Raw genomic sequence first — 15414 nt, 5'->3', positions numbered from 1 at the left:
TAATAATAATATCTTTGCCCACTGGATGTCGATTTGTAAAGAAATACTTTTATACTTTACTCCAACATGCAGGATGGTACTGCTTATTGCTTGGGAACTCCACTGAAAATGAGAGCTACTGTTGTTCCATATGGAATTCGCTTCCTCTCCTGAACATACAAAAGTGTTTGCATCACAACATGAGATATGATGACTCACAACATGAGATATGATGACTCACCACATGAGATATGATGACTCACCACATGAGATATGATGACTCACCACATGAGATATGATGGCAGTAACATGAGATATGATGACTCACCACATGAGATATGATGGCAGTAACATGAGATATGATGACTCACCACATGAGATATGATGACTCACCACATGAGATATGATGACAGTAACATTGTCTTTACGTTCAGTAGATGTGCTGCAACCTGGGTGCACTAACTTTAGTTTTCAGTTTGATTCAATAGTAAGACCAAAGGTTAGAGGTTACATGGAGTTTACTTTCACATCAGCTAACAGAAGAAAAAACGAATGAATACATTAAATAAACAAGAAAAAAGCAAAAGCCAAACAATCACATTTGCAATTAATCAGCGAAGTCTTCTGTGGCATGAGAAAAAGTCAGCTGAAGCAAACGATTACTCTGTCGAGCTGATTTTCAGAGCTCTTCTCCACAACCTCCACCACTTCAAGTCATTAGTATTTTCCAAGTCATTAACATTAAATAAATGTGCATAATTAATAAGAGCGTGTCCGTTTGGAGCCTCTCCTTCATAGTTAGCTGAGCATTTCGTCCACATGGGCACCGCAGCACATCGCGCTAATTGAGCAGTGTCGCAAGAAGCATCTGTGAAGCGAGCGCTGAATAAACAGCTGTGTGAGAACGCACAAAACTGGAAGTCCATTAGTTATCGTTTAGCACTTTCTGGTAGCTTGGCCTCATTTTCCCACTTGGATCCGGTCCAAGTCCTCCGCTCGCAGGGCGACACTTCACTCCGCATTGTGAATTATGTTCGGGCTCTAATGAGGAAGCAGTAGCATTGTTTGGGTTGTAGATAGTCATCGTACAGAAGGCCACACTGTAGCCTATTAAAGATCTTTAACAGCACAGTTTTATTTGGCATTTCACAATTAGCATTCTCTACTGTTGTATATCTGCGGAAACAACAGCTCTGAAGTACAATGAAGTGAAAAATGCCACTAAAGCGCGACACGACGTCTGCGAGATTCTGTCTCCCCCTAAATTGTATTTTACCAGCATGTGTCTTGCTGTCATTGCTGTGGTTGTCAAAGCGACGGGCTGTCCTCAGAGCCGGGGTCTACTTCTGTGCACCTTTCAAAAGAGAGAGAGAGAGAAACGGATTCATGTCCAACAGAGTATTTGACACAGCGAGGCAGTAAAACATGGCAGATAGAGCCCTACTTCTGAATACATGGGCCTCTGCTGCTGTGACAGCACACCTGCAGGAAAATATTACTCATATGCTGTCAGATAAATATAGACAAATAAATAAATAATATCCACCGTGCACATTCTGAATACAAATGAACCTGATAAGTAAGTGGAGCAAACCTAGCACGTCAGAACATGACACGTAGGTGGTTATACGGCTCAGATGTGCGATAAATGGGTGCAACCGCAGACAGGATGAGCTAATGCACTCAGCAGGTCTTTAGGCATCACAGATACTGCGCTTGGTTGCATAAAACACCTTAAATTTTCTCCTTAAGTATGAAATCTAAAGGTTAGAAGTCGAGGATTTTCTGTGAACTTCGCTCAACCCACATGAACCACACCCAGGTCTTCGTTTGGGGACTGTGAACTATAAACAATGAGCAAAACATCATCGTGTAGCTGTGGTTAGCCACTCTGGACAGCAGGTGCGGTAGCCGCAGCACTAAACCAAAAAAGCTCAGTTCCCCTGCCCCCTGTGTTTGGCCCTTGGAACTGGGATACACAGTAGTGGTGGAAACCCTCAAATAAAAGAAAAGAACATTAGTTCATTAACAGGCTACTAGCGGCAACCGCACTGCTGGGCTGTGGTTACATTAAGAAAATCATATATTTATTAACCCCCGCGACCCTGAGGGAGAAGTGGCTTAGGAAATGGATGGATGGGTATATTTATTAACACCCACCCCTAATTCTTTGGTGAAACTGAAGTCAGCTGTTTGCCAGGTTCTTATTTGAATGTTCCTGTTCCACCTTAAAATATACAGTTACTGCTGCACCGTTTAAGGTGGAATGGGAAATTTAGCTAGCTACCAAGAAACCCGCACACTACTGTATAGTATGCAGATGTCTTGGTAGTTTGTTATATAGAAAAGGACCGTAATACCCTGAAAGGACGTTAAACTAAGATAATACTACGGTTATCGTCATTTTTAATAGAGAGAATACATTCGTTTGTTTGGTGTCTTGCTGGGCCTTTTTTCTTTCTTCATAACACGCAAACCTCAGTTTGGAGGCCAAGTAGCCCCAACACTTCACCCTACGCCTCTATCTCAACAAAGTTCGGGACGTCCCACCCCTAGACGTGAACGTGCAAAGCCGAGGGTTGAGGGCTAAGCGGCAGGGAGGAATGGGATTGGGCCCAAATAAGTCTCGGCTGACTGACTACAGGTAAAGTGAGATATTTAGTCTGTTTTTTACCTCAGTCCTTTCTGCTGAGCTCATTGCTCAAAACGTCAGGCTAAGTTCTGCCAAAGAGTGAATGAAGCAGCTGGAATATTCAGACAGTTTTAGCCAGCTGTGGTTAATGAACCGGCTAACTTAGCACACCAAAAGGGTTTTGCGATGACCTTATTTTGCAATGTAATTAAGTGCTTTTGCGCAGTTGTGGTCCGAAATATTAATAAAGAGCTTCAAAACTAACTGCTCGTCTGTATTATTCTAGGCTAATTGCCTGTTAGCTAAAATGGGTGCGCTACTATTATCACCAGGACTTCTTAGTTCACAGTTTTAGAGGAAAAGAAGTGCTGAATTAAACAGATAAGAGGAATCAGCTCTTCACGGGTAACACTTTAAAGAACTGAATGACACCATCTTAGAAGTAAAATTTGGTATAATTAAAGCTTTTAATATCTGACCAATCAAAATAATAGGCTTAACAGATTTGATGTGTTCCCCTGAGGATATATGTATTAATAGACATTGTATTGCATCTTTATTCACCAACAGAACAGTAGAAGGCCACAGAGCCTATGCGTAAAGTTTATATATGTACGGTTATTATAAAACAGAGTAAATACAACTAAACAGACACACAGTGAACTGAAAAAAAGAGTCTCTCCTTCAATGATCACTTGTTAGGTGGTGTCATTGCTCCCTCTGCTTTGTTTGGCTCCACGTGTCCATTATCATCTCCTGTTTCTTAGCTGAAGGCTGATGCTGAGGGGTTTATTGTAGTGACTGGGGTTTTCTATTCTGTCACCAACAGAACCTTCTATTACCAGCTAATCTGGGTAACGGTGATAACCTGATAACCCATCCATCCATCCATCCATCCATTTTCTAAGCCGCTTCTCCGTCAGGGTCGCGGGGAACCTGATAACCTGCCAAGATATTAAATGAACTGTTTGGTTTAACCACAAGCAAGGCGTGTCTCCCACTCGCTGGATGACCCTGCCCAGAGAGGACGTGAGCATGAAAAACACTTCCTGCCAGAGACGGTTTACCACTTGCTTTCAACACCAGCGTAACACGTCAGTCGCATGTCAGGCCAAGATTTGAAGCTTCCCAGAGCAAAAAAATGTCTTTCTTAAAATCGCCTTAAAGAAATAAAGCAGATCTTAATATCGTATTAATGGATCACTGATTTCTGAACTCCCTATTAAACTAGAAGAGGAGGTTGACAACTGTAAGACGTTCTGGTGATGAATGAGAAAAGCCTGAGTTCTCCTTCTACGCAGATGGACAGCTGAAAGAGTTCTGTAATATACAGAGAGTCAAAAGTCACAGGACGCCGTTTGATTTTATTTTATTTTATTTTTTATGCCGCCTCCACGATGCGGTGCTGAAGGTGGTCTTTGTTGCGGATTTTCTCAGCATACGCAATTAGTTAGACGACCCCAGAGATAAAAGTCGATAATAAAATAAAAAATAAAATAAAATAAAATGAAATCAAACCCGTCCTGTGACTTTTGACTCACCCGGTAGAATAGAGCTGTATAAGCAAACTTTTCTTATGGAAATCTTAATCGCCTGAGACTGGACTGAGATCAGTCAGACACAAGTTCATCAATATGTTTGACAACATTTTGATCAAAGTGAGAAACTCTGGGTTATTTTTCAGGAGCCAAATTCCAGAAACAGAAGAAAATGGCCTAAGAGTCACTCTGAGTTCAGTCATAACCATGTCTAGAAGTACAAGAGGTTAAGAAGGATCTTATTTAGAGTATTTCCTCTGGGTTATCAGCTTCTGTCTATTCTCACAGCCCAAAACAATATTCTTTCTAAAAAAACTATGTAGGATCATTGAATGCCTGACATTTTCACTGAAGGGTGTTTACATGCACTTAATAATCCGATAAGTCAGATTTAGCCAGGTATCCATCCCAGGTTGCTATCTGCACCACTGCAAAGAAAAGTAGTCAGGAAATTTCTCTCTTTCACATCAAACCCCTCGTCTGACTTTGTTTAAATCGTAAAGAGTGAATTATGCAGAAATCTAGAAAAATTGGTGGAATTCCCCTTTAGCTTATTTTGCGCAACTCACTTAAAGCTACACTATGAAAGATTTGAAGACCTCTCTGGTGGAAATGGACACTATGTACAGAAGAACATGTGCTTTGGACCCCTTCACCCAGCAGATGAATCTAATGATTGCAAGCAAGATAGAGAACACGGTCAGAGCTTGGAAAGGACGTGTCTTCTGAAGATGAGAGTGAATTATCTATTACTGTCATCATATTTTCATTAATATAATGCTGACTTTGAGATCTATACACTAAGTTGGACCTTCTTTTTGAGGCAGTGGCATTAGTACATAAAGCAGCATGCACTGAAAAATCTTAAAGGTAAACTTCAGGAAAAACTCAGCTTAAGATGTTTAAAGGAACCAGGCACAGAAGCTCAGTCTATACCAAAGCTCTCACCTGGCTCACATGAGGAGGGTGTCTATGGGCTGGTGCATTGCCGTGTCTGTTTGGGCTGCCATGCATGTGTGGGTTCCCTGTGTGTCTCTGTGGGCTGGTATGCATGGCGTGTCTGTGCATATTGTGAGGTCGTTGACCATGAGGCCTCATCACATGAGCTGGCTGTAGGGTCCGCGGTTGTCGCAAAGGATCCCGCGGTAATGTCTGAAACTCCGTCGGCTGCAGAACTGGAGGGGGAGTTGGTGGCCTCTGGCCTGTCTGCTTTGTCTCTGCCGTAGGACGAGGTTGGGCCTGATTGGGCTGGACGGGTCTTGACCCAGGCCCAGGGTATTGCAGAGCAGCTTTGGTCTGCTGGATCCGGTTAGTGAATGGGTTGGGAGTGTGATTGGTGTGCAGCTGCAGGGCTGCTTGGGTGAGAGAGACGGAGTTTGGAGGGTTGGCATGTTGTGGTGGTTGAGCAGTCTGTACTTGAGTTGTCTGGTTTTGTGTGACACTTGCTCTCTGGGATGCCCCTTCATTTTGTGTGCCATGTGCCTGGACAAGAGGATTCTGGGGTACAACCGTCTGATTTCGTTGAGCAGCAGGTAGATGAGCAGCATCATTGCGCTGTACATTTTGCCTCTGCATATTCGGGTCCATTTGATAGGGGCTTGCTATATTATTACCTGCATCTGTCTGGACGTTTCTCCGTCGTGCCCCGGAAACAGTCTGAGTCTGTGCATCTACAGGTGACCTTGGTCTGGGAACCTGAGATGCCCGTCCCCTCTGTGGATCTAGCCGTGCTGGTCTACCTTGCAGTGCTGTAGTTTGAGAATCTGAACTGTCTGAACTGTCCACTTGAGGATTGGGGTATGCTGGTGTACCCCGAAGGCGATCCCACGGCATTTGAGGGAGATGTGCGCTGGTACTTGAAATGGGGTCAGCAGATCTGGAGCGCACGTCGTTCGAGCGCCTGTGACTGGGCTCTAAGGAAGGATCTGTCGCTCTGGGCACTTGGGACTCACTGGGCACTTGGTTTTGATTTCTGAAAGTGCTATTCAAGGCAGCTTGGTCTGTGTTATGCATGTTTTCCACTGCGTGAGCTCTGGAGTGAGGCTCAACAGCATTTGAGAGATTTTGCTGGCTAACATTACCAAGGTGCTGCGGCAGTGCATTGTTTTGCTGCGCATTATACCGTGTGCCATTCTGGTTTGGCTGGCCTAGAGATGGTTGAGGAGCATTGAGACTGACTTGCACCGTGTGGGGTTGTGTGGTGGTATTCCGTGCCTCCATATGTGGCAGTGGACTGAGATTTATTAGTACAGTTTGAGTTCCTGGCTCGCCATTGCCTGTTTGTATGAAAATATTTGGGTTCTGTTGGCCTGACTGTGGGAACAAGCTGGAGTTTTGCGGGCCATTGTGTGGATATGAATTGCTACTTTGATGGCCATTGTATGGGCGGGCACTGGAGTTGTGGACGCCATTGTTTGGTAATCTGCCAGTGTTAAGATTAGTGCTATTGAGTCTATTTTGTGTCACTGTTTCGTTGTTTTCCTGGCCAGTGTGCCAGAAAGTGGGCTCTGTTTCTTGATTTTTTGGGAGATTGAGTCTGTTAAGATTGTGCAGTGGTGGATCAGGTTGGTCACCATTGCCAGTGACCCCAGAAGTAACCCGGCCATTCTGAGGAACTGGAGGAACCTGAGAAAGAGAATATAAAATCACATTGGTGGCTTCTCCTAAATTGAATACACTGCAACAAATTGTTGTATCTTGGCAAGTGTAATAATCTTAACTCAAATCAATATATCTAATATTTTACAAATTGACTGCTGAATAATTTAACTAGATAAAATCACCTAAAACTAATCTCAAAATATTTGTACAACAGTCATAAAATGAGAAATAGTAAATATGTTGACAAGATGTTTTCACACGGTTAAAGGTTTGTAACCACTGCTAACTGGTATACATAAGGATGTTTTCCTTACTGATGGTCCGCTGTTCAGGTTTGTCTTCTGCTGTCCAGTAACATCTCTGAGTCTTCGATCAACTGCAACAGGAGTTAGTGAGTATGGCATATAAAGTCACGTTAAAACTGCTTGAAATGCTCAAAGTGTAGAAAAGATGAGCTTTACCTTTCCGTTGCCGTATCAGCAGCACAATAGCAACAATAATTAAGATGAGAGCAACAAAGCAAGCCACAACAATTCCTGCAACTGCGCCCACACTGAGACACGTTCCTGAGGAGAGACAGGTGCATGAACAGTGTTGGTGTGTGGTTGCACATGTGGAAAAGGAATTGTTGCAATCCTAAAGGTTGATAATGATAACAAGCAGTGGAGCTCTGAGATGAAGTAATGTAGAGAAGCAGATGATAGAATTCTAACACTGGATAACACAGTTCATGAAGGGCTATGGAAACAGAAACGAAAGCCATTACAGCTGTATTCCTTCCAGTGTGGTGGCATCTGTATTTGTCAGTCTGTTTTTCAGTCTCTGGTCCTCTACGACAGAAACTCTCCAGTCAGGAAAACTGATGCTAGTCAAGCAGGTCACGCATCAGTCATAGAGAATCAGAAACTCACCCACAACGCTGAAGCTGATCTGCTGCTGCGAGGTGCCCAGTGTGATGCTGTTTTGTGCTCTACAGATGTACTGCCCACTCTGATTGGCGGAGAAAACCTGCAGATTCAATGTGCCACCATCCGTTTGGCTTGTTGTCAGCAGGTTACCGTTATATTGCCATGACAACAGAGCAGGTGGCAGAGAGACAGACGTGCAGGTGAGTTTGGCCGTCTGACCCACTGTGGCATCTCCCCCACCCACACATTCTGAAGATGTTTTAGTCAACTGAGGGGTGTCTGGACCATCTGGTGGAGATACAGTAAGATGTTATTAATGGTATCATACGTGAGATGTGTTATACGCTGTTATGCATCTGTTATTCACTATGCCATAAAGCATGGCTCTTCAGTTCCAGTCCATGAGGGCAGGAGTCCAGCGCAGTTTGGTGCTTTCCTTGCACAAACGTACCTACTAAACCTGGCATTTAACCAGGGGTGGGACCATAAGCAAATTTGAAAAATCTTTAAATTGGGACAAAATAATAAATAAATAAATAATATTTATATTTATTAAAACTATTTATTATATTTTAAAAACTATAATATTATATTTATTTTTAAAAAATTGATTTTTGCAAACATTTGCCAGCGACATGAACTCCCTGACCAATCACTGATGTCTCTGCTGTTGGCATGGCAACAACCAAGCTGGAAATTTTTGACAAATGTCATAAAAATTTGTTTGCCCTTTGCATCTTCTTTGGTTTGGCTAATATGGTGTATGTTTTTAGGCTAATGTGTTACTGCTTTGTGGTTTAATGTTTAATTAAGTCTTAAGTCTGGCCCTAAAACACTGCTGCCCAGCTTCTCCAATTTCACTGTGAATGTTGGTGTCAGTCCAAGTCATTAAAAACCTTCATTTTTTAATTCTTCACCTACATCTGAGCCTCATATTAAGTAATGGACGCCTCCGCCCTCTGTTCAGCAACGCTGCTGCAAAAATGCTTAATTTTCTTCCCTACACTGATTACTGAAGCTCTTCCTGTTGAATTGCTCAACCCGCTTCAGTCTATTAAAGACGCTGTAGCCAAAGACCCCACTTTTTCCAAGCGTTCTGCACATCACCCCCATCTTTAAGTGCTGCTACTCCAAAACTTTGGAACTGTCCCACAATCCCTTCGTGACCTGCTCTATCCTCTTTTGCTTTAAAGCTCAGGTTAAAGTCTTCCTCTTTGCTGCAAACTTTTCGTCTTATTTCTTTCTTCTTAAAGGGTTTTTTTTTCATTGTTATTTTGCTTTTCAATTTAATGCTTTGTAATAAAAGCACTATAATCCTTAGGTCTGTTTTTATAGGTACTTTTATTGTTATTAATATCTCCTAAAGTCTCGAATGGGCCTAAAACTCCGAACCACTCGTAAAGCTCTTCACGCTACTTTCACTCTCAAACATGAAGAGTAGCCTACCGATGTCACTGTTCGCTCATTTTGTGAGCTGATTAACTGGATAACTGCATCACCCTTAATACATCCTTTGGGATAAAAAGTGAATTTCTGATCAACAACTGATATTTGAATAGACGGTTCTTCATTCAAGTTGAGAATTGTTTTTGAACTGTACACATAAGGGCGCAAGTGCATAACTTGTTCCAGCAGCTCTACTTTCTGGAGTCAACCCCCTTTAATTTTGAGCGGTAGCACCAAACCCTTCCAAAAAGGCAGAGATGAAACCTTCCTAAACGTGCCTCACAGCAGTACCACAGCTAAGACATTCAGCCACATGTCACAGCGCCAAGCTACGCAACAACGAGTCTTTTAATAAATGCTCAGTTGCTTCGGTTCAGTGCAGCTTTGGGTGATAACAAATGCGTTGTGCCTGAGGTTATCCTGTGTGGTTAGTCCGATGACAAGACAGCAGAGTCGCGAGCTACCAGGGTCATTTTCTTTAAACTGTGCATATGGACTTCATGATAGCCTTCATGCTATTGAGGTATATAAGTGGTAAATGTAAGTAAGTAAACTGCATATTTCACTACTGTCTAATCTGGTAATCAGGCTGTGATTTTCATGCAGTAAAACCTAAAGTCTTGTATATTTAAAATACAGTGCAATACAAATTCACATCGCCCATTTGTTTGGCTGTCCTTGTTGTGTGAAGAGCACAGCAAAATTCTAATATACGTCTACGGTGTATAGTTCTGATGCATAAACATGCATATTTTATTCTTTCGTGTTGTTTATTTGCATTGTGGTTGTTCCTTTAGTTTGCTTTGTTTGCTAATTGGCTAAGTAAGGATAACTTTGTCACTGTTTCAACTCAGTGGATCCAGTTCTTCCATGTTCAGAGCGTTTGCCTAATAACAAAAGTTGGACTTAATGTGACTCTAACTGTAATGCTGCACCCAACCCAAGTTTTGATTTGACATTCAAATGAAGGAAAATGATGACTATAATCACGTTATTACACTGCATACTAAGTAAACCTGGAAGGCAGGGGTAGAGCGAGAATGAGGCATTTACTGGGGCTGACTTGCTCATTTACAAAGTTTGGTGTTCAGTCAATGCAACCTCATTAGACGGCGTATTTAATGGAATGTCTGTTCTCCACGATGCATAGTCATAGTTTTAATCGACTTGCTGTGATAATCAAGTAAAATCAGGAGTGGAGTTTGGATCACAGAGTGTTGTGCTAATGAATACAGAAAGGAAAGGAAAACAATCAATTCTACTTGCTGTATTTGGTAGTTATCAATAAATCGACAGATGGTCCCAGCTCTACATTTACAAGATGAATCCAACCAGGTGTGTGAGAGCACGGAAATTAGCAAACTATGCTGGACCAGAACTGAAGAATTTTCATCTTAAAGTTCACGTCAAACAGGTATAAATCTGTCCACCTCTATTTTGCTAATGACGTGCCAAAACACTGCCTGTAGATTGGCTGATTTGTTGGAGAGAATGAGCCGAGCTTTTGCAGTAATGACTTGTTTTCAGAGCTAATACTGATAGTAAAAAATGAAATCTGCAGCATATCTACACCAAAAGTGAAGATGAACTCACAGTACACAGTCAGGCTTGCTGTTGCTGTTTGGGCACTGATGAGGTTGCTTACAGTGCAGCTATAGTCACCAGCATCACTCCGCTTGACTGGGCTGATGATCAGAGAACCGGCATTGATGGCGATGTGAGAGTCTGCCGTAAGGCTAGAGCCGCCTTTCCCCCACGCCACACTGACCTCAGTGCCTTTAGTCCAGCTGCAGCGCAGAGAAACATTTCCACCCTCTATAGACATAGAGGGCACGAACAGACTCACCTGACCCACAGCATCTAAAGTGTTATTACACAGAATTACAGGGATATCAGTGATTCAGACATGTGACCAATCCTGCCTTACTGTCAGATTAGAAAGAAAAGATTTCAACAGATTTCAACTTTTAAGAAATATATTTATGCTGTTAATCTTTTCAATATCTCTGTATTATAAATGGTTAAAATATTTTTAAAAATAAAATAAATGTAAAAAGTCGTTCAGAGCGGTTTAGTGTGAAATGCTCTGTTCTAGTGAAACTTACAGATTCAGAATTGTTCTCAGTGGTGGTGATAAGAACGCGACAGCTGCCTCTAAAAGCCCCCTCACAGAAAGTTACCACATGAAAGAGTTAAGAACGTAAAAATTGTGACTTTTTTTTTTTTTTTTTTTTGATGTGAAGCACCTCATGGACCCAGCTTGTAACTCACTTGTGATTACCAAGATTGTCCACAAGGGGGAGCAGTATACTGGCAGTATCAAGTAACTAGAGTGAAAACAACCGTGAGCATTGTGAACACACTAGCAGTGCATGCTTTCTAAGACTTTGGGGCACTTCATGCTGGTGCTTTGCGTTAATGCCGGTGTGTATTCTTGTTTAAACCCATTCGTGGTGGAGAGGTACAGATTTACTACTATTTCACCATCAGCATCTCACATAAAGCTCAGCAGACACATGTAGGTTCACTATTGGTATATATGTGTTGTAGTTATTGTGAACCCTGGTTCCTTTCACCACCACTGTAAAGAAATCAGAGTAACTTTCACTACAACAGATCATTTCACATCAAGCCACTCAGACTTGAATTATGCAGAAATTTCGAAACATTGGTGAAATTGCCCTGCAAAGCTACATAGTACACAAATATATAACATTTCATATATGTACCGTATGTGCGTGTATATATACATATATGTACTTAACATGCTCATGTTGTGCTATGGTACTGGTCATTCCTGGACTTTTATTGTTCCCAAAGTTTTACGAATGAGCTGACAAAAGACTTTATTATCCATACAAGTATCAATAGTAACCATGGCATTAGTCACGTTGTTCATGTGAAAATCTGAATTCCTCTCCGAGATAAATATCCCTTCCATTCGCTCATTTGCATACCCATCAGACAGCTGCCGCGTTATTTACTCGGTACTGTGACTGGCGCTTTGTCTCGAAATGTTTAGCACAGGTGTGTCTCCATCTTTTAAAGCCTAAAAATAGATTCACACTTGCAAATATACATGGAATGTGCTAACAGGCTTAACTGCATAGCTTGTTGTTTTCACCTGTGGACTGGTCAGACAGTTCTCAGAGCGGCTGGGTAAAGACTCTCAGTGCTGAAACACAAACCATGACTTACCAAACACTCTCAAGGCCACAGAGAGGGAGTTGGTGGCGAATCCAGTGGTCGCAGTCGGTACCACAGTGACCGTGTAGTTTCCAGCGTCGCTGAGTAGGGTGGAGCTGATAGTGAGCTGAGTGGCCGTGATGGTCACTCTGCCCTGGAACTGAGGCACTGAGTTAAGCACGGCCTGGCCTCCAACCCACTGGCCCAGGGTGCTCCCTCCTGGAGCGATCCATGCGATGGAGAAGGTGTTGGTGATGGTCTGCAGCGTAAAAACAGCATTACTTCCTGAGGCCACCAGCACAGGAGACGTCTGAAACTGGATGGGCACCAGGCTATCAGACCCTGTTGTCCAGGGCAGCGCTGATGAAAGGAAGTTAGAATTAGGACAGTATAACAGTTGCTGCGTTAAGTTCTTACATGATATGGTTATGAATGCACTGCCTGATGTCTGAGACACTGTTTTACTGTAGTTTTGAGAAGGTTTGATCTAAAACCTTTTTAACGGACATTCAGGCAATTGTTTTGTCAGTTGTATTATTAGTGTTTTAAATTATTTTACCATGATCAACATTACATAACTCATTTCCTAACTTCTAAAAACTCAGAAGACACGTGTAGGCTCACTGGCGGTTTTAGATAGTAAACTAAATGGTCATGTTTTTCACGGTGACCCCTGGTTCCTATCACCACCACTGTAAAAAAATCTGAGGCTCCACAATCAACTATTTCACACTAAACCACTGAATTATTCTTTTTACATTCTTTTTTTTTAAAAGAGAGGAATTCCTCTTCTAGCTGATCAATTAGCGTAAATCTATTAAACTGTGTAACAAATGTGAATTAATGAATAAAAACACTGTAAAACGTGGTGCACATATTTATGCAGCGCACAGAGTCGTATGGGAATTCTATAATAAGCTGCGTCACTCAGAGTAAATAATGCAGTTTAACTGGTTGCACCGTTTCTATTCAACTCTTTTGACCCTTCAAAGGCAGTCGCTACTAAGAGGGGCGTCTCTGACTCACATCCACTGACGTAAACATTGCATACTGCACTGCCTCCCAGGCACAGTGAGCACATCTACTTACATACGTTATCATTTACAGTGTTTAGTCACTCAGTTCATTCACTGGATGTGACCTACACCACTGCATTGTCCCCACCATGATATTTATACAATTTCACCGACATATTTTTGTACTGCACACTATACTTTAGGGTTGTTTTAGTATATTTTATTATATATCTTTACTTTTTCTATTTATGCATCTGTTTAATCTATCAGTCTATCCATCCATCCATCCATCCATCCATCTAGTTTCAAAGCATAGTTTACGTTCCATCATTGCAGAACTGATGTTTTTGTTAATGTGTGTGTTTAAGCACAAAGTTAAATGCCTTAATTCAATGCCTCTAAAATCTCCCTGACAGAAAGTTATTACACAATTTGTCATTATTACACTGACGGATGTCTGACACACTGTTTTATGATAGTGTTGTGTTAAAGCATTTCAAAGCATTTATTTTATCCACTGTCGGCGGAGGGACACACACAGGGTATCTTAAGGAAAAATAGTCCCCAAAGAACACTTTTGTTTTTCAGATTTATGCCTCGTTCACCATCATCAACATTACGCATAAAGGCTCAGAAGACATGTGACGGTTCACCTGTGGTTTTGGACAGCAAATAAAATGTTTTTGTCTTTGTTCCTAATCTTACTCTTTAAAAAAATAGATACGAAATAAAAAATAGCTTAATTTTCAAATAAAAATCTTCTATTTCTATTTTGTATTCAGAAGATGCTGTTCCATGTTTTCGTGTCCCTACAGAAACAGTCAGTACTGTAATATTTGGCAAAGACACGTGAAGATTCGTTGGTGGTTCTAGATAGTAAATATAAAAAGCCTATATTTGTGTTATGGACATGATGACTCCTGGTTCCCATCACCACCACTGTAAAAACATCTGAGTGGCTGTGATGAACCATTTCACACCAAATCTCTCTGAATGACTCTGTTTACATCTTAAAGACTGAAGTGTTCAGAACTTCTGAAACAATGGTGGAATTCCCCTTTAAAGGCGTCAGAACGTAACCGCTGCAGCATTTAAGGTGGGACGGGAAATTCCAACAAGCTAAAGTACATAAAGGTGAACAGAGAAGCACCAACCTGCCAACGTTATGACCAAACATGGGTGTAGCAGTGTGTTCATCTCAGTCTGGATGAGCTGAAGGAGAGGAACCTCAGGTTAGCTCGCGGTGACGAGCTGCATTCAGACTCCGCGGGTGGCTCAGGGTGGGTAACGAAGCTGACGCTTAGCTCGTTGGTCGAATTTTCCCGTTCCACCTTAAATGGTGCAGCGCTTACGTTCAGGCGTCTGCACCGCCAGAATGCGACTGCTGCATTTTTAAGGGGGAACGGGAAAATTCGAACGAGAAGCCGGCGAATAGGAAACAAACTTCAGCTTCGTTCGCCTGTAAACATCCCGAGATCTGCGAATGTGTCGTTTACAGCGCGGTGAATGAATCTGAGATCATTTTAACCAAAGTTTTTCAGTGAAATGTAATAAAATCCACTCACTGTACACTTTTCTGTTAGCAGTCATGACCAGCTGAAGGTCCACAGCGCTGTAGACAAGCATGATGTTTTCCTGACTGACTGACTTTCTCTTCCTGATTTTCCAGTTTCACCTGACGGGCACACCTGCATGACCAGGTTAGCTGTGAGGCTGTGTCGGTAGAGCTAAATAACATTTTGTTGTATATCTGAAAACCCTGGACTGATAAAAATGTTGCTCATTAACAAAAAAGCTCCATATTCCCATATACCCATATATCCATATATCCATATACCCATATACCCATATATCCATATACCCATATATCCATATACCCATATACCCATATATCCATATATCCATATACCCATATATCCATATACCCATATATCCATATATCCATATACCCATATATCCATATATCCATATATCCATATACCCATATACCCATATATCCATATACCCATATATCCATATATCCATATTCCCATATACCCATATATCCATATACCCATATATCCATATACCCATATATCCATATATCCATATACCCATATATCCATATA

At 41.8% G+C, this 15414-nt stretch overlaps 1 protein-coding gene across 3 annotated transcripts; it reads right to left on the bottom strand.

The window, feature by feature from the left end:
- Window positions 1–479: 479 nt before the first annotated feature.
- Window positions 480–14939, bottom strand: si:dkeyp-97a10.3. Of its 3 annotated transcripts, none has more exons than XR_005129569.1 (9): window positions 14461–14926; window positions 12303–12650; window positions 10698–10964; window positions 7662–7946; window positions 7212–7316; window positions 7065–7126; window positions 5098–6774; window positions 1256–1333; window positions 480–1020 (listed from the first exon to the last, which is right to left on the bottom strand). XR_005129569.1 is itself a non-coding variant. In XM_017722935.1 (9 exons), exons 2-9 carry the CDS (start codon window positions 14501–14503, stop codon window positions 1307–1309), a joined length of 2814 nt encoding a protein of 937 aa, XP_017578424.1. In that variant the 5' UTR covers window positions 14504–14783; window positions 14872–14939; the 3' UTR covers window positions 480–1306. The 3 variants fall into 3 exon arrangements, 2 of the variants coding, with proteins under 2 accessions (XP_017578424.1, XP_017578425.1); XM_017722935.1 differs by having other exon boundaries at window positions 480–1333; window positions 14461–14783; window positions 14872–14939; XM_017722936.1 differs by having other exon boundaries at window positions 480–1333; window positions 14461–14518; window positions 14872–14933.
- Between the last annotated feature and the right edge of the window lie 475 nt (window positions 14940–15414).

This window comes from Pygocentrus nattereri, chromosome 24 (genome assembly GCF_015220715.1).
Source record: "Pygocentrus nattereri isolate fPygNat1 chromosome 24, fPygNat1.pri, whole genome shotgun sequence".
Taxonomy (NCBI): Eukaryota; Metazoa; Chordata; class Actinopteri; order Characiformes; family Serrasalmidae; genus Pygocentrus; species Pygocentrus nattereri.
Note: the sequence above shows the minus strand (reverse complement) of the source record. Positions and strands in the feature narration are given on the sequence as shown.

Excerpts from the sequence above, each read along its gene's own strand:
- si:dkeyp-97a10.3 (XM_017722935.1), bottom strand. The coding sequence starts at position 14,503 with ATGAACACACTGCTACACCCATGTTTGGTCATAACGTTGGCAG. Across the intron at positions 10,965-12,302 it reads TGTGGCCTTGAGAGTGTTTG|ATGCTGTGGGTCAGGTGAGT; the intron begins GTAAGTCATGGT and ends ATAACACTTTAG. Across the intron at positions 6,775-7,064 it reads ACCTGAACAGCGGACCATCA|GTTCCTCCAGTTCCTCAGAA; the intron begins GTAAGGAAAACA and ends TCTCTTTCTCAG.